Genomic DNA, 17,585 nt, shown 5'->3' with positions numbered 1-17,585 from the left:
CAAGGGGAGCAGGAAGGCAGCTCCAGGAGGGGCTACTTCCCCCACTCGGCGTTATCTGGGGACCCTGGGCTACTGCCAGGGGACAGGGCATCCTGCACTGAGGGCCCTGCCCTACAGAGCGGACTGGGGGAAGGCACAACGCAGTGAGGGGCAGAGAACAGGCACCCTGGGCCCCGCTCACTGACTCAGAGTGGCGACACCATGGTCTCCAGCCAGGCCCCAACAGAGCAGGCCTGGGAGGGGAGACACCCAACTCCAGCCTCCGGTGGGACAGCTCCCCAAAACCCACAGCTCCCCAAGACGAGTCTCAAAACCCCTTACCTGCTCACGGCCCGTGCCCCGTAATCATCCAAACCCTAGGGAGGAAAGGAAGAAACAGGTCAGGCTGGGGTTCAGGGGGTGAGGCCAGATTTGCAGGGCAGGGTCCCCTCCTAACCCCAGGGTGTGCAGTGCTGCCTGTAGCTGAGGACATGAAGGGGCCCCTCCCCTCCTGAGCAGTGACCTCCCCAATTCACAGGGATGTCTCCTTATCTGGCCAGCGGCCGACGGTGAACTCACGCTCCCGGGCACACACAGGACAGATCACCTGATGACGCCCTTCCACCCACGTTCCCTATGGCTCTTAGGCCCTGCAGGTCATATGGTAGGAACACCTGGCAAGTGAGGGCTTCCTGGGGAACCCAGAGGCTGAAACCACTGACGGTGGGGCGTCGGGGAAGCCAGGCTGGCGGAGGCTGGCGTGGGGAGGGCGGCTGTACCGAAGGTCACCCGCACGCCTGCCTCATGCACGCCTGTGCCGGTCCCTGAGCGCCCCACACCCAGCTGCAGCTTCCTGGCCCTGAAGCAGCTGCCGCCCCAAAGCCATTGAGGGGTACTGGGGACACCCTCCTCAGCTCTCTAAGCATCAAAATCAAAACCAGCAACCAGGAAGCAAGAGCAACAAGCAGTGGTCAGATCTCTCCAGGCCAGGCCTGCTGAGGCCTGGGTGAGGCTGCAGAGGGACTCAAGTATCTCACTGCTCAGCAGCCTGGCCCTGTGGCCCCCTGAGGCGCCACGCCTCTCCCAAGGTGGGATCAGCCTCTCCCTCCCTGCTGCTTGCCCTGGCCACTGGTCCCAACATCACCTTCTCCGAAAGGTTCCATCCAAGGGTCCAGCCACACCACCTCAGCCTTGCCCCTCTCCCCACTTAAATTGTCTTGAATCACATGTTAACTCTGCCTAAGCCGTCAGTTCCCTGAAGACGGCTCCCTCCACCCTCAACACCTCACACAGCATGTACCAGCTGAGCCCTCCTCACAGGAAGGAGAGGTGGCTGAGGACAGGACAGCTGCCGCACAGGGACAGCTGGAAGGGAGGGTCGGCCACCACGTACCCAGAGCCCTTCCCTGCCTCACCCACTTCTGACATCACACTGTCAATATGGGAGCCCCAGCTGTTGGGTCAACTCTCTGGCTGCTCAAACCCTAGAGAAACCGGAGTTTCTCTTCTCTTCCTCTCCCCTCTGCCTGGGCCCCCCAACCCCCAAACCGAGGGAGGCCCTGCCCTAGAGAGCGGCACCAGAACAGAGCTGCTGGCCCCGCCTACCACGCAGCCACAGCACATGAACGTCCTGGAAGCCTGGGCCCCCTCCTCCCCACGAGCTTCCCCAGCAGAGCTGTGTAGCACCGTCCACACTCACACCCCAGCCCCGCCTTGACCTCAAGACCACCAGGCACACTGGGGGATCCATCAGGGGATCCACCGGGGACCCAAGCCTCAGTCTTCTGCCTCTGGTCGCCTGGTACCAGGTGGCCTGACCACGCGTGCCCGGCCCTGCCTCCTAAGGGCCCCAGAAACACACTAGCTAGAAGGTTCCGGCCACGTCTCAGGCCCTGAGTGGCCGGCACTCGTCTGCACTTGGACCCATGATGGCAGGAGCCCCACGTCTCTCAGGGAAGGGGCTCCTCCCGAGAGGCAGCGTCCAGAGCAGTCTCAAGGCCGGCAGCACCCGAGCCCGAGGGAAGGGCAGGCAGAGGGGCCACCGTGCCTTCTCTAGAGCCCTGAGACTATGGAGGACGTCTGGCTGTGTCCCCTGAGGTGGCCACAGCAGGGGTACAGATGCCAGGCCCAGACCCCCGAGCCCACGGCCTTCCAGTGGAGGCGCCAACACAGGACTGCAGCCGAGCCCACCCATCAACGGCCCCTGCCAAGGCCCCCAGCTCACCTGGGAGAAGGCAGGCATGGCCACGCTGTAGGGCCTCTGCTTGAAAGTGCCGGCCGTCTGGGCGGGGAAGGCCCGGGACGACGTGCCGTAGTCGGGGGGCGGGAGCGCCAAGTCTTCCTTGTCCAGGAGGTTGCCCGTGCTGCTGCTCTTCCCCTGCTGCAGGCTGTGGGGACGCGGCGCGGGGCCGTCAGCTCGGGCCCGCCACCTCGCCGGGCCCCGCAAGGGAGGCGGCACGAGAGGCTGCTCTCCGGGGCCTGGGGTGCAGCCACGCCGCCCCGGTGGGCCAGCCCCCTCCTAGGAGCGGGGTGTGAAGCGTGCAGGCGGGAGGGGAGCCGAGCCCTACGGCAGCTGCTCAGCCCCTCGCTGGCTCCGGCAGCGAGTCTCCTGCTTTCCCGAGGGCCAGAGGGACCTGGGGGGCTCACGGGGCCCCCACCCCGCCCCCCACAGCTGGCAGCGACCCCCGGGGCTCTCAGACGCCGCCCTCAGAGCACCTCCGCACCCCTGCACCCTAGGGCCTCAAACGCGCAGCCCCTCCCCAGAGCTACGGGCCACCTGCCCCTGTCGGCATGCTCACCTCATGTGCAATCTGTCACCGCCGTCGCCGTCCAGGACCCGGGTATAGGAGAAGGGAAACCAGCCCCGCCTGGAAGAGCAGACCCTGTCAGAGTGTGCCGGGGCCTCTGCGTTCCGGCGCCAAGTCCCACCCATTCCCCGGCCTAGCTGCACCTGAGGAGGGAACACGTGTGCGTGCTCCAGGGAGACCAGGAGACCCCAGCACCCACGCGGGGCACACATCCAGCTCGGAACTGCCCTGCTCCGGACGGGAGCCAGGCTGGGGGTGAGGGAAGGTGCCAGGACCCAGGCAGGGCTCTTACTTCTTCAACAAACAGGGCTGGTTTCCTGCCATGTGGCCCAGCTGGGCGGGGCCTCAGCCCCAAATGGCCACACAGAACCACGGCACCAACGTGAGAGGCTGCCTGGGGGAGGCAGGCGTGGTGTTGGGGATGCGGGTGCCCTGCCGCTGCCCCTGCTCCTCAGAGCTGCCCCTCAAGGGTGGCGGCTGCCAGTGGGCCAGAGCCAGGCTCGGCGCAGCTTCTCCCTCCCGGCTAAGGCAGGCTGCTTCTGCCCCGGGGCAGAGGTCTCTCACACAGCGGACAGACGCATGCAGACAATGGTGGTGGCGGTGGAGTGGGGTGTGAAGTGTGCAGGTGGGACGGGACAGCCCCTGACCTGGGCGGGCCCTGGCTGAACAAGAGCCAGGCGTTGGCACAGCCTCTTGGCAACAGGCGTTCAATTAAGCCGTGACGGCGCGGCCCATCCGGCTCAAGGCCACTTCTAGAACCCCAGCACGAGGGCTGCTCACGTGCACGGAAAGGCTTTGGGGTGGAAGGCTGGCCTCTGCTGACTGGGAGGGCACACGCACACGTGGGATGATGGGCTAGGTCAGGGGATGTGGAAGTGAGGGACGGTGGGGGGCCCTCGGCTACATCTGTCCCTCCCAACAGAAGCGTGGGACCTGGACCATCCGTTCAAAGGAGGACCCAGAGCCCAGAGTCAGGACATCTGAGGACCAGGTCATGAGGCCGACGTTCCCACTGCCCACACGGGACTCACATCTTGGTCTTCTCGCTCTCGCCGTAGTGCCAACCGTCACGGGCCTCAGGCACCAGCAGGGTGATGAAGTCGCCCTCCTTGAAGCTCAGCAGGGTGCTGTTGTCCCCAGCCGCGTGGGAGAAAATGGCCTTCACCCGCATGCGGCCATTGCGCTCCAGACCCGCTGCCATGGAGCTTGAGCGGGGCAGGGTCTTGTTCTCGGCTGCCAGGATGACAGGGCAGGTGTGAGGGGGATCTCTGCCCCGAGCAGGTAAGGGCACGGTCACGGTCACCCTCCCGTCAGCTCAGCTGCCCGATGGTGAGCGGCTAGGAGGCCCCAGGTGGGCCTGGAGGGGGATTGTCCATCCTGACGGACGACTACCAGGCCTCCAGGGCTGCCTGGCTCACACTGCGGAAGGACTGGGAGCTGGGGTGCGTGCGGATTCAGCCTCTGACCTGCCACTCACCAGCAGGGGCAATTCTCTGGGCCTGAGCCTCAGCTTTCCCATCTGCTAATCAGGAGACCCTCACGGGCCGAGGCCACCGGTGGGGCTGCAGGAGGGAGAGTGCCGACCACGGCAGACGCGGGAGGGCGGGAACCTGTGCCACGGTCAGCACAGCCCTCCCCAGCGTCACCCACCTGCTCCTGTCACCAGCTGAGCTGCTGGCGTCCCCACACTGCCCCGCCCTACCATGTTCACTTAATGGGGGAGCCTGGCCAAGCCCAAGGGTCCAGGAAGGCAATCTCAAAGGGGCCCCCGGGGTGCTGCACACAGGCATGCACGCTTGCGAGCCTCTGGACCTCCCCAGCCTCCCCTCAGCTGTGATGTTGCTACTACGGGCGGGCCGGGGCCCCAGCGGAGCTCTTACTGGTGGCGTAGCTGTTCTTGGGGGCCACGCTCTTGCGCACGGGAAGCGTGTTGGAGTAGGAGTCGCTCAGCTTGCTCTGAGACTGCGGAGGAGATGTGGACTTGGGCTGGGCGGCCTTGCGGTCAGCCCAGGGGTTGTAGTCCTCGTTGTCGGGGCCCGAGACGCCATTCATGACCGGCGTGTTCTCCTGGGCAGACAGCCGCTGTCGGGAAGAGGCGGCATGGGGGCGGTGTGGCAGGAGGGCCCGGCCCGGGTGAGGCCAGTGTGGAGAACCCCTTGCCCCCAGCAGGGGTGCGCCCCAGCTGCTACGGGATGCCAACCGTTGGTGCCAAGGGGGGCCATCCCCCCACACCCCCATAAAGCTTTCCAGAGCAAGGACTTACCCCCACAAACGGGGCCAGCTCAGGGGGCACCGGCAGGGGTTTGGCCCCCGGAATGGGGTCTGAGATGACCAGGTTGGACTTGGAGGCCGACAGGCCGCTGGGGAGTATAGACCCATTGCTGCTGGCCATCTGCTGCAACAGCTGCACGGCGCGGTCTGGGATCTTGTTGGGGTCGGCGCAGGCCTGCTGCCACAGCGGCAGCTTCTGTGCCAGCAGCTCCTTGCCCTGAAGCGGAGAAAGTCAAACAGGGTGGCAATGAGGGCCGGCCGCAGGCTCCTGTAGCCTGCCCGCAGGGCTGGGGGAGCCCAGGGCCTGCTGCCGACCTCACTGATGCAGCCCCCTGGCTCCCGCCTGGCACTGGGAGGCTTCTAAAGAGACACACCCACCCCGGGAGGGGCACACCTGGCTAGGGCTGCTCTTCGCCAGGTGGGGTACCTTACAGCCAGATGAGCCACCTGTAAGTCCCTGATCCCCGACCTAGGAAAGGGGCTGATAAGATGCAGTGAGCTGTGCAGTCGAGGGACCCTCAGGAATGAGATCAAACCAAGGCCTGATCAGGGCGGGGCCTCCCCAGGGGCCCGAGGGAGCTGAAATGGACAGGTGCTCAAGTGGTCAGCCACGGAACAGAAAGGCCCTTTGTGGGCAAACCATGAGATACTAGGAAGAGCGCCACTCGGGCAGACTTGAGGGCCAGGAAACCTCGCAGGGACAGAGGGGACCGTGGGGAAGGGACAGAGCTGCCCAAAGCCCAGCTACGATCAGGGCACCACCCAGGGGCCCGCAAGCCCAGCTGTCCCTCCAGCATGCACCAGGGCCTGCCCAGGACACAGCTAGCCGGGAAGAGCACAGGGCCTGACAAAGGACGAGGAAGCCACAGGCCTGACCGGGGCCCCAGGATGGGGGTGCAGCCAGAGTGAGACACCAGCCTGAGGTTCCCTGCAGCCCATTCAGGGGCCCTGTGTCCACGACACGGACACACTCAGGGCCTGGGGTGCAGCTGTGCCCTCCCCCTCTCCTGGCCCTCTGACCAAAGTGGGCTACCCTACCTGCAACAGGTGACACAACCCATGTTCCACTGCAGACCCCAGACCCCCGCTGGGTGGAGCTGCCCCCCAGCTTGGGGCAGTCATGGTCTCCAGGACCTCGGAAGGGTCTGTCCAGCCCTCACTGTCCCTCCTCACTTATCTTCCCACTTTTTTTTTTTCCCCCCTATTTTTTGGCAGTGCTGTGCAGCATGAGGGATCTTAGTTCCCTGACCGGGGATCGAACCTGCACCCCCTGCAATGGAAGCGCCGTGTCTTAACCACTGGACCGCCAGGGAAGTCTCTCTTCCCACTTCTTTTGACCTGTGTCTGGGGCAGGGAGGTGATGCCCACATGGGGAAACTGGAGGTTGCTGGACAAACAGCCCTTTGGAGCAGGCCGTGGCCCCCTCTACCACCTGTTGGTTTAAACCAGGGGCCAACAAACAAGCACCCGAGGGCTGGCTGCTCGTCTGTGAACAAGGTTTGACTGGAACACAGCCACGTCCATTGGTTTACCCTTCTCTGGCCACTTCCCTGTGCAATAACCAAAAGGAGATATTTACTAACTGGCTCCTGGTTGAGAGAAATAGTTGATGGGTCTGGGCTGGTGGTGAGAAAGCGGGTCAGCAGGGACCCTGTACTAACAGGGACAACCCAGGAGCAGGGCGCCGCAGCCCAGGGCTCCCACCCTGATGACGGCCCTGTCGCTGTTGGGCCTGAACCCAGGCACAGGGAAATGCCGGGCGCCTGCTGCTGAGAATAGGCTGGGGTGGTGCTGCCTTCGTGCCCCGGTGCCCCAGCCCGGGGGGCTTGTGCCTCTTTTAAACCTACCGGGGGCTGGCGTCCAGCTCCCTGGAAAGTTAGTTGTCGTGTCTCGCATACACGTGATCAGGCCCCCCAGGAGACGGAGATGGTGGCATCCTGGAAAAGGACTGCTTTCCTGCCCTTCCGGCACGTATGGGCCTGCGCTCTCCCTGACCAGCCACGGGGCCCAGCCGCCAGAGGGCGCATACGCCTGCCACAGTATTGCCTGGGGCCGCGTGGGCGCTGCGGAGGCCCTGCTGGAGAACTGCAGCAAGCACCGCCCTGCTTCCAGTGAGCCCTCGGGGCACAGGACCTGACGGCAAAGCCCCACTCGGTGGGGTGGCCCGACCCCCGACCCTGCAAAGGACGTAAGTCCTGTCACCGTCCTTGCTTTGCACCTGTGGTGGCGGCAGGCCCTTGGGCAGGCCCAGGCAAGCAGGAGCCTCTCCGCGGAGGGAGGGCATCTGTCTCCTTGGCAGCTCCAGCCTGGGGACCAGAAGCTGAGTCAGATCAAGCATGTGTATGAGGTGCTGACCCGCAGAAGCCCGTTATGGAAAAAGGACACAAACGAGGGCCTCCCTGGTTGGCTGAGCTGCCTAACCACACCTAACTCTCAGAACGTTCTGGAATGTCCCCGCAGACAGCTCTGACCCCACCCCAGCTCCTACCTGTGGACTACAGGAACAGAAGCCCCAGTGAAGCTACCTGTCCCTGCAGGGGAGGTGTGTCCTCTGGGTCTCGCTGGCCCCGGGGGCCTAAGCTGGCCTCTGTAGGGGTTCCCTGGCACTGCAGCCCCTCCCAAGAAGCTCGGTCCCTGGAGGAGACCCTCTTAGTGGGCTGTTAGTGTAAGTGCTCTCAAAAACACAGCCGGCAACTTCTAACGGGAGTCTTAAAGCATCTGCAGATTTAACCTGGTAACTCTCCTTCCAGAACTCTCGCCCTGGGGAAATCCGAAACACATGGGACGTTCAGCACAATGGTCCTTCACGACAGCTCCAGGCTGGACGCGTCCCGGTGCTCCCGGGGGAAGCAGTCGTTTCGCCAACAAGGGCTCGGCTCGGCCCCGCGCAGATGAGCACCCACCTTGGAGTGGTAGGCGGCGGAGTTCTTGGCCACGGCACACTGCTTCTCCACCAGGAAGCAGAACCTCCTCCTCTCCTCAGTGAGAGCAGTCTTGTAGCCGTCGGACACGTAGCTCTCCAGCTCCCCCTGCTTGTTGCCGATGGCGTCGATGTACTGGGGGTGGGAGAGGGGGTAGAAGAGGCAGATGAGCCAGCGATGGGACAGCACGCGCTCACCTCCAGTTCTGGGTGGCCCCACGGAGGGGGAGCACACCTCCCGGCCGGCGCACTGGTGTGGGGCTTGGCCGTGTGACTCACTCTGGCCATGGGGCTGCCCTGCTGTGCCACTGCCCCCTGGTGCCCCAGCAGCTGTACATGTGGGGACCATGCTGGCAGGTTGCTTGGTGAGGCTGGTGGCGGTGGTCACCTCCCTCGGACCCGGACTCCAAACCTAATAAAAGCCACCCTAATGCTCGGTAGACCAGGAAAGCTCAGCGGGCACTGTGCCGGAGAATGACTAATTCACACCCAGAGCTCATGGGGGTGGCAGAGAACGCAGGCACAGGAGGCCCCGCTTGATACCGGGGCACCCCAGAACGTTCGCTGCAGGTTGGAGAGTTTCAGTAACAAAGTACCAGCAAGACTAGGGGCAGCTGTCCCAGGGAGGCCTGCAGGCCCCTCTCCACGTCTGGGTGTGGGTCTGCAGGGCCCAGCTTCCCGGGTGTGGGAGCCCTGCCAGCCCTTCCTGTCTCCCCTCTCACCCCTCCACGCTCCACACGGGGCACAGACTCCCCGCCCCAAGCTGGTGTCGCTCTCCTTTGGCCGGCCAGGAAGCAGCCTCTGCCGAATCGAGCCCCACCCTCCGGCGGCACGGGCAGGTCCAGGCCACGAGGGGGCGGCCTCCCCCGCCTGACTCGCCCGGCTCCTCCGCCAGCTCTGACTCAGCGTGGGTGGGTGGTGCGGAGCCGGTGGGCGCAGTGCAGGCTGTTCCTGCCACCTCCCCTCCCCTCCCCTCCCCTCCAGCGTGCTCAGCTGGAGGGCGAGGGCCCGCCTGCCGGGCGTGGGCCGTCCCCAGCGCTCTCACCAGCGCACAGCTCAGCTCAGTCAGCGTGAGTGAGCACACTACCCCAGGCAGGGCCTGCCCAGCGCCCTCACCAGGACTGGGACCCTGCTCCCCTTCCAACGCCTGCAGATCACCCCGCCTTCAACACTGAACCCCCTCTCCTCGCCCTGGGAGGGCAGCCAAAATGAGCCAGTCCACTACCCCACCCCTAAAGGAGCCGCAGGCAGCCACAGGGCCGCCACACCTCGGGGTGGGTGTGCCTGAGAAAGTCTGTGCAGGAGGAGAGAGGCCTCCAGGGCAGCCCAGCCTCCACTGCCGCGGCCCCCACCCCAGCAGCCCGAGCAGCTCCAAGTGCTCTCCTCCGGGTTCTGAGACACGTGCGCATCAGAGCCTGCAGCCCCTGCTCCTGCAGAACGCCCCCCTGCACCGTGGCTCCTCCAGGAAGTAGGGGAGCAAGTCTGCAGATTTGGGGTGCTACTGGGGGCCTGTGGAGGCCACCGTGGGCAAGGCCGTGCTGTGCTGGGAGGTCCCTTCAGATGCTGCCCACCAAGGGGGAGTGGCTCACACCCGAAGCCCTTATGCGGACAGGAAGCCTGGGGGCGGGAACACCCTCTGGACAGAAGGGCCTGGAAGGGGCAGGGCTCCCTCACAGAGAGGGGGACCCTGATGCACAACCCCGCTGCCCCTGCCCTATCACCTAAACAATACCCAATGCTAGACTGAAATCCCCCGGAGGGTCCCATGCCCGCTCTGCTCCGTGGCTGTCCTACCACGTCCAGGGGATAGTGGGACGTCGGCGTGGCCTTGCAGGCTTCAACCAGCCCTGAATAAAGACGCCTCCCTTGGCCTGTCCTGCCCATCCTTGCATACAGGGGCACATACAGGGGCTCGGCTGGGGTCCTGGGAGCCCCTTAAGGGGCAGCCTCAGGAAAAGTTGCTGCAAGGCTCCGGAAGGAGTTTGGGTTTTAACCCCAGGGTAAGCCCCAGCCGGCCAGCCCTTCACCGGGGTCACCATCTCCTACCCTCCCTGGGGGCTGCTCCAGTGCTGGCCAGGGGTGGGCGCGGGGTGAGCCAGGCACGTGGAGACCCCACGCCCAGGCAAGAGGGGCTGAGGCACTGAGAGATCAGCACGGAGCCTCACGCAGGAAGGCCCAAGGGAGACCTCCCACTGTCCCCTAATTCGGGACTTTGGGGAGGGCAAGGCACCTCTTCCAGCGGTTACCCCAGGACAGCAGCGTAAACTGGGACGTGGGCCCCCAGGGTCCGCCCGCCCTGAGCCCGCTGCTGAGGACGGCTCCTCCTCGTGCCGGCCCGGTGTCCCCGTCCGTCCTGCCGATGGTTTCTGGGTTTTCAGGCTGCGGTAACATCTTTCACCTCAACGCTCCCACTCCCTGGAGGGGAGAGAAACCAGCTCTGGACGAGATGGCGCGGGGCGCTGGCCTCATTAGCTGCCTGGCAGCCTCCCGTGCCGAGGGAGGGAGTGGTGGTTTATTTTTAAGATTTCTATTTATTCAAACGAGCCCCAAGAAAGGCCAGGAGCAGCTCAGGTCTCAGGCAGGGAACCTGGGGCTACGAGAGCCACCCAGTGTCTTCCCAGGGACCACAGGTGCCTGGGATAGGGCCGGAGAGACGTCGAGCTACACCGGCCAGGAGGGCCAGCCCAGGCGGGCGCCACAAGGACCTGGAGAGCCGACCCTTCCTCCACGGTCCCCACACCAATCATCTGGCTTGGGCAGAGAGCTAGCCGGCCAGGACACTGGCTGCCACTTCTGTCAAGGAACGACGGCAGGCCCTCCTGACCTCCTTTCCCAGGACGCTGCCTCCTTGTGGACAGAGGCCACCACTTCACGGGCAGATCCTAGAAATCCAGGCCAAGTGAGGAGCTTCGCCCTCGAACGGGTGGAGGAGGAGGACACACCCCCCCGCCCCGCCCCCCGCTGCAGCCTCCAGGCCAAGCTGGCCGCTGGCCGCTGTCGGCAGGGACACCCCCCAAATGTGCAGGAGTGGCCGCGCTCTCTGGGACGTGCAGAGGACAGAACGTGCCTGACCCTACAGCTCTGATGACTTAGCAACAGGCCCCAGAAAACGCCCCAAGCCGGTCCCTGCCACGGGCAGGCACCGTGGCCAGGCTCCTGGCGTCCTGCATCCTCCCTGCCCCCACCTTGCCCTGCTCCTTGCTTAGCGGGTGCTATGGAGACCACACTATAGAAACACCCAGCTGAAAGCATTTAAGACCCACAGAACGCTCCCACTTAGTCACCCTGGGCTGAACAGCCCTGTAATCCGAGAAGAAAAAAGTGATCAGAACACATGTCTCCTCTCCTCTGTGGAGCAAGCCAGTGACTCAGAGCGGGGGAGGGGCATTCTAGAAAACACCCGAGGCTTTGGTTTCCCTCACCGGATAGGCCATTGTGGCTTTCCCACGTTTCTCAAAACCCCAACGCTGCCCCTAACCACTGCAGCTGGTGAATGACAGCGGAATCCTTGGGCCTCAGCTGTCACCACTAGTAACCATTACTCCAAGGAGACAAGGAGGGGACCCGATTAGCTGTGATGTACAGGAAGGTACAGCCAGAATCTGACGCCCCCAAGCTGCATACATTCAGTCACTGGGCACCTTCTGGGGGCAGCCAGTGGCCCCCTGGAGCCTGCTGACCGGGCCTGTGCCCACTCCCTGGTCTGATGCACCTGGCACCCAGGCCAAGAATAGGGAGGACAGCCTGGGTCAGTAGGTGAAGCTTGGTGAGGGCTGTGGCAGCGGTTCAGTGGATTGTTGGAGGACCCTTAAAAATCTAATTTAAGCAAAAGAGCTCAGAGCAAGGCTCGGGAGAGGGCAACTGCGCCCTCCTGCCCACGGTCCAGCAGATGCAACAGCTAGCAGGCAGCTCTGCGGGGAATGTGCTGTGGGCACATCCTTAGGCAGAAAGTGCAGTGCCTCTTGCAAGCATCAGGGACCCATGGGCCCCGGGCTTCCCAATTTCCTGAGAAATACTGCCCACGCCCTGCACAGTACACTCACACGCTGGCGTGTCCAGAAAGGATGTGCTGGCAGGGGTGTGCCCATGGGCATCCCCATGCCCAGACCCCAGGAGAGAACGTGGGGCCACTTCTGTCCACACCAGTGGGCTGGACATGCTGACAAAGGCTCGCGGTCCAAGGGGACGGGGTCTCAGCAATCTGTGAACACGCTGAGCCAAGGCCTCGGGTGGCCACCAGGGGGCGCGCCAAGCCTCCAGGATCCACGCCTTCCAGGTCTGGGGTCTGCTCTGCTGCCCTGGGACCTGGAGGAGGATGGAGCCCGGGCTCCTGTGCCCACCTTGCTGGCTGGTCCCTGCCAAGTCTCTGGACCCTTTGGGTCTCAGTTTCCTCAGGGGCTGAGCCAGATCGTCACCACCCGACATGGCAGCCCCTGCCTCACGTGATCTTGGAGGTTCTGCAGGTACAAAAATTCACATCCAACTTCAAAGACTCAGCAGAAAAACAGGAACGCAAAACACCTCACTAGTATTTGTTATAACGACTGCGTGTCTAAACACTCTAGACGTGTGCCGCTAAATAAAACACTTCACCTGTTTCTCCTTACTTTTTTACACGCCCACCTCTCAGTGTGAAAAGACAGGTGCCGTGTGCCCGGTGCTGCCCCCGAAAGCCCTCGCAGCTCTGACAGCGTAAGATGCTCCAGATTTCCCACGGTGCTATCCAAGTAGGCAGCCCAGTCTGGAGGGGGAATTGTGTGGCTTGATCCGGTGAACTGGGGGTAGGTCTGGGGGGGACCAAGGGAAGGGAAAGAGTCCCCCAGAGGACTGAGAATCCTGATAGTATCTGTGGACACAGAAGCCCTAAGAGGGCGCAGTGGCTTCTGGCTCCTCAGTTGTTCTTTTCCAGGAGGACCCCTAACTGCTTATACCCCAAGGAAAGAAGATGTCCCACTGCTGGGATGCGGTGCCTTGTCCACAGACCGCCTTTCACACTGAAGAGCTTTTTGAAATGAGAACGGCAGATGCGTAAGGGGCTTCAGCCACTGCCATCAAACTCCACCCATTAACAGGAGCAGCCTCTGCCATTATCTTTTTTGAAGATCTAAATTATGGTTATTTTGTTTTTGCTTTGTTACTTACACATCCCTTGAAATAGAACAAATCTCTCCCCTTTCTCAGAGGGCAATCTGGAGGCGCCTTCCGGAACAAGGGAGCCCAGTGAGGGGGAGCAAACTGCAGGAACCGTCTGCTTTAGTCAGCACAGGCCCCGGCAACAGCCACACCCCACACCCAGAACACTCGAGGCCCCACTCTCTGCGTCTCAGAGAGGGAACGGGGAAGATGGATCAGGGCAGAGGAGGGGGCCCCTGGCAACCTAAACCCCAGCTGGGTGGGTGGGCCCTCTGCCATCCCAACGGCAGAAGCCTGCCTCGGAGCTGTCAGCAGCTCCAAGTGCTGGGCTGCTGAGAGCCTGGCACTGGGCCGGCAGGGACCGTCCGGGGCCCTGGCCCTCTGCGCTCGGGCAGAAGGTTTGGCCCACACTGGGGGTGACCCCGCCCCACACCCACGCCCATCCACCTGCCTCCAGCCTTCTCTTCCTGGGCTCTCCCCTCTGCTGCAGTCTTGGCGGCCCCTCCCCTCAGAGCTCAGAGCCTACACAAAGGGTGGACAGGGCACACTGCCTCCCCGTGGCCCCCACCGGCCGGCCACACACCAACGCGAATCCCAAAGGCACAGATGACTGCTGGGTTTTCTAACAGTCACGGTGTCCCTTGGAGGACGAGGACTCCTGCCTAATGAGAGCTGGGCTGGGGGTGGGGCCAAAGGAAACAGAAACGGGAGAAATCCTTGGCCAAGCCCCTCCGGATCTATAAGGGGATCGTGCACCCAGAGCCTGACCAACTCCACCCAGCACTGCTTCCCAAAGTGCTTCATCCGGGATGGCTCTCGGCACCAGTCCCACCCCAGCCCGGACCCTTCCGTCAGAAGCCCTGGAGACCGCCAGCCAGCCAGGGGCCGGCTGTCCATCAGAATCACCCCGAAGCTTTGAGAACCTGACAGGCTAAAGTACAACCACGCACCCGCATGCCTGGGGAGGGGGACCCTGAGCCAGAGACAGGGCGCCAGACGAGGCCTGTGACCACGCCCTGTCAGACACACGGTACGTCCTCCACTGACTGTCCCCTGTAGCCGCCTCCACAGAGATGGGCGCTTCGGTCAGCGCCTGGTCCGGCGAGCACGGCAATGACCAGAGGTGCAGGGCGTGACCTCAGCCGTGTGGGCAGTACTTGGTGTGCTCCCTACTTCTAGAAAAAACCCTCTGTCCTAGTTTGTGCCCCAAATGCCTCTAAGTGCCTGTTCCCTGACCTATAATTAAAATCAATTCTCTCGCTGGAAATCCCAAAACACAGTCTCATTATCAGCAGCTCACGAAACTGGCCCCGTCCCACTCACGGGGAGCCCATCCCAGACGGACAGACAGACAGACAGACACGCTCACAGGGGACAAGGCTCCGCCCCACTCAGGAGCTGAGGTGCCCCGGGGGAGGTGTGTAGGTGCTCCAAGGGTCAACCCCTGCCTGGCGGCTGCTCGGGGGCCTCTCTACCCTCCCTGGCGAGCATCCTGCCCACACGGAGCTCCAGTCAGGGAGGGAAAACACATGGACCAGGGGCGCCAGAAGGCTCACAGGTGACCCCAGGGATTGACCCAAGGAAGTCCACCCATCCTGGGACCACTGAGTCAGCCCACACCTGCATCCACTTGTGGGAGCCCCCACACCTAGAAAACAGAGCTGCATGGGCTCCGTCGGTCTGGGGTCCCACCTCCTCTACCAAGAGGCGCCGCAGCTCACGTCAGCCCAGGGGCTTCTGTGGCTCGGGGACGCCCAGGTGTGGCCCCTGTGCCAGCTGGGGGGCCCAGGCCCACACCCACCTACACATACTGCCCACTGGGCTACATGTGACCCAGGCCCCGGTGAAGGTCCCCGGAGTGGAGACCCTGGGGATACAGAGGGGGCTTCAAGAGAGCGGGGGGTGGGGGCATGGGTGCCTGGGGTCCTTCCCCACCTCCCCAGGGGCCCAAACAGTCTGGAATCCTGCCCCCACTTGGTGACAGCGTGCAAACACATCTGCTTGGAGTAAGCAGGTCTAGTGGCCAGGATGTCCTGTGGGTCCAGGCGAGGCCAAGCTCTCCAGGGCAGGGCCATGAACCACAGTCTGGACGGACAGAGCTGCCCCCACGGCTGATCCGCTCCACGAGTGGACTGCGTGAGAGCTGGGGTGTCAGCCGTTCTACGAAATGGAGACAGGGAGAACAGAGTCCTGCTCTTCCTCAGGAAAAGAGTGTCTTGGGCTTCCCTGGTGGCGCAGTGGTTAAGAACCCGCCTGCCAATGCGGGGGACATGGGTTCGATCCCTGGCCCGGGAAGATCCCACATGCCGCGGAGCAACTAAGCCTGTGCGCCACAACTACTGAGCCTGAGCTCTAAAGCCTGCAAGCCACAACTAGTGAGCCCAAGCGCCACAACTACTGAAGCCTGTGCGCCTAGAGCCCATGCTCCACAACAAGAGAAGCCACCGCAATGAGAAGCCCACGCACCGCAACGAAGAGTAGCCCCCACTCGCCGCAACTAGAGAAAGCCTGGGTGCAGCAACGAAGACCCAACACAGCCAAAAATAAATTAAAAAAAAAAAAAGAGTGTCTTAAACAGACCATTTCCTGTGACTAGCAGGACCTCAGCCAAGGCGAGGGGCAGGGCCGGCTCAACACACCTGCCCTGCCCAGGCATTTCCTCTAGGGGAAACAGTGGGGAGGGGAGGGGCTGTCACCCAAAAGGTGCCTAAGGCCCTCCCAGCCCCCAGCAGCCACACCTCAAAGCAGACATCAGGTCCTGGCTCCTGGCCAGGTCTGCAAAGGTCCCAAGAACCAGAAGGAACAGACCCAGGTGCCAAAGGACCCTCACATGCCCAGGTGGGCTGCACCTCCACAAGGCCACCAGGTAGGCCAGAACCGTCCACGGGACAGGCGGCCAGCATGCCTTCCACAGTCTCACAGCACACTGGGCACCCACCCCCTCCGGCACAGACGCGGGATGAGGGACTCTGAGGCTCAGACTGGGATGAGGCCCCAGTCTGGCCTCTCAGGTTCAGCGCCACCAGGGAACAAAAAACACACTGGCTGGACTGTCGCTGGAAAGACAACCACAACCGGAATAACATCACATGCCACCTATCACCGCGTCAGCAGCCTGGGCTGGACGGCGAGAGGGACAGCGTGGAACACAGCCCCCAGCCCTCCCTGGGAGGAACTCGATTACTGGGGGAGAACCACTGCAGTAACACCCTCAGGAGGCTAAGGGGCAGGTAGAGAGGGGGGTGGGGTGGGTCTGGGAAAGACGAGGGAAACCGAGGAAGTGCACAGAACAGGGAGGGGTGACCTCGCTTTGCTCAGGCCCCAGGGCCCTTCCTGCTCTGAGATGGGAGGAAGGCCGAGGTACACCCCTCCGAAGCGGGGAAACCGAGAGAGGACATGGAGCTCACCGTGACCACACGGCCAGTGCACACGGGGCACAGCTGGGATCCAAACCCAACGGCCAGGGCCTCATGGCTATGCCCAGGCGGGGACAGGCCACAGGGGAGTGAAGAGGAGGCCCCTGAGCGAGAGCCTCAGGGCAGATACCGGGAGGGGACTGGGCCTCAGCGGGGGCAGCAGGGCTGTGCTGAGGAGACAGGGCAGAGGGGAGCCTCAGTTGTGGGGTGACCCTTGGACATGGGAAGAAAGGTCAGCACTGGATGTCTCCCAGGTCCCAGGAGGCCAGGCTGGACATGGTCGGCCTCACCAAGCTGGGGAACTGCTGGGAGGCCCCCCGCAAGGAGAGAACCACCACCCAACTGCCCGTACGGAAAGACTAAGGTTTGCAGAGCCCGTGCTGTGTCCCCCTGGCCCTGCGTGGCTGGGGGAGCAGATCCCACCCTCTCGGCCCTGCAGGCCCAGACTCCAGAGTGAGCAGTCAGGGCTCTCCAGAAGAGAGAGGTCTTGCAGTGGGTGGCAGGGGCTCTGGGGCAAAGGGAGTGGGCCACTGGGAACCACAGGCAGCAGAGCCACGATGACCCAGGCCCATGTGGCTCCGAGTCATGTAGGAGTGAACACCATGGATGACGCCAGCCCACACGCACTGACGTCTGCCCGGCCTGTCCTCTCCCAGCCACAGGACGCACCGGCCGGGACACGGTCCCTTCTGACGGCTCTCAGCAAGCTGGTCACAGCAGCACCAGCTCATCCAGGGAGAGGGCCTCGGCACAGGACGGAGCCTCCAAGTCCATGGCCGTAAAGGGGAATGAAGCATGGGTACACGATGATAAAAAGGAACGAAGCACTGACACACACAACGTGGACGAACCTCAAAAACATCACGCCGAGGGCAAGAAGCCAGACGCAGGTCACGTGTCGTCTGATCCCGGTCATGCCGCCGGGGGGCGGGGAGGGACCAGTGAAGACAGGCTTGCTTTCTGGGGCCGTGACAACATTCTAAAATGGACTGTGGTGACAGTTACACAACGCTATATGAACGTACTCAAAATCAAACGGGTGAGTTATATGGTATGTGA

General features: G+C 63.2%; 1 protein-coding gene across 4 annotated transcripts in view; it reads right to left on the bottom strand.

Annotated features, from left to right (window-relative positions):
- Positions 1-17,585, bottom strand: part of BAIAP2 (BAR/IMD domain containing adaptor protein 2) — a 70,685-nt gene that overhangs the window by 8,313 nt on the left and 44,787 nt on the right. For all 4 annotated transcript variants that reach the window (XM_024761076.1, XM_024761074.1, XM_024761077.1 and 1 more), the window contains exons 7-13: positions 7,961-8,113; positions 5,050-5,274; positions 4,667-4,868; positions 3,818-4,019; positions 2,778-2,846; positions 2,204-2,366; positions 322-356 (exon numbers count right to left, since the gene is read on the bottom strand). In XM_024761076.1, coding sequence (XP_024616844.1) covers positions 322-356; positions 2,204-2,366; positions 2,778-2,846; positions 3,818-4,019; positions 4,667-4,868; positions 5,050-5,274; positions 7,961-8,113 — 1,049 coding nt within the window. The remainder of the gene's footprint in view (positions 1-321; positions 357-2,203; positions 2,367-2,777; positions 2,847-3,817; positions 4,020-4,666; positions 4,869-5,049; positions 5,275-7,960; positions 8,114-17,585) is intronic.

This window comes from Neophocaena asiaeorientalis, unplaced genomic scaffold, assembly GCF_003031525.2.
Source record: "Neophocaena asiaeorientalis asiaeorientalis breed wild unplaced genomic scaffold, Neophocaena_asiaeorientalis_V1.1 scaffold30, whole genome shotgun sequence".
Lineage (NCBI taxonomy): Eukaryota > Metazoa > Chordata > Mammalia > Artiodactyla > Phocoenidae > Neophocaena > Neophocaena asiaeorientalis.
Note: the sequence above shows the minus strand (reverse complement) of the source record. Positions and strands in the feature narration are given on the sequence as shown.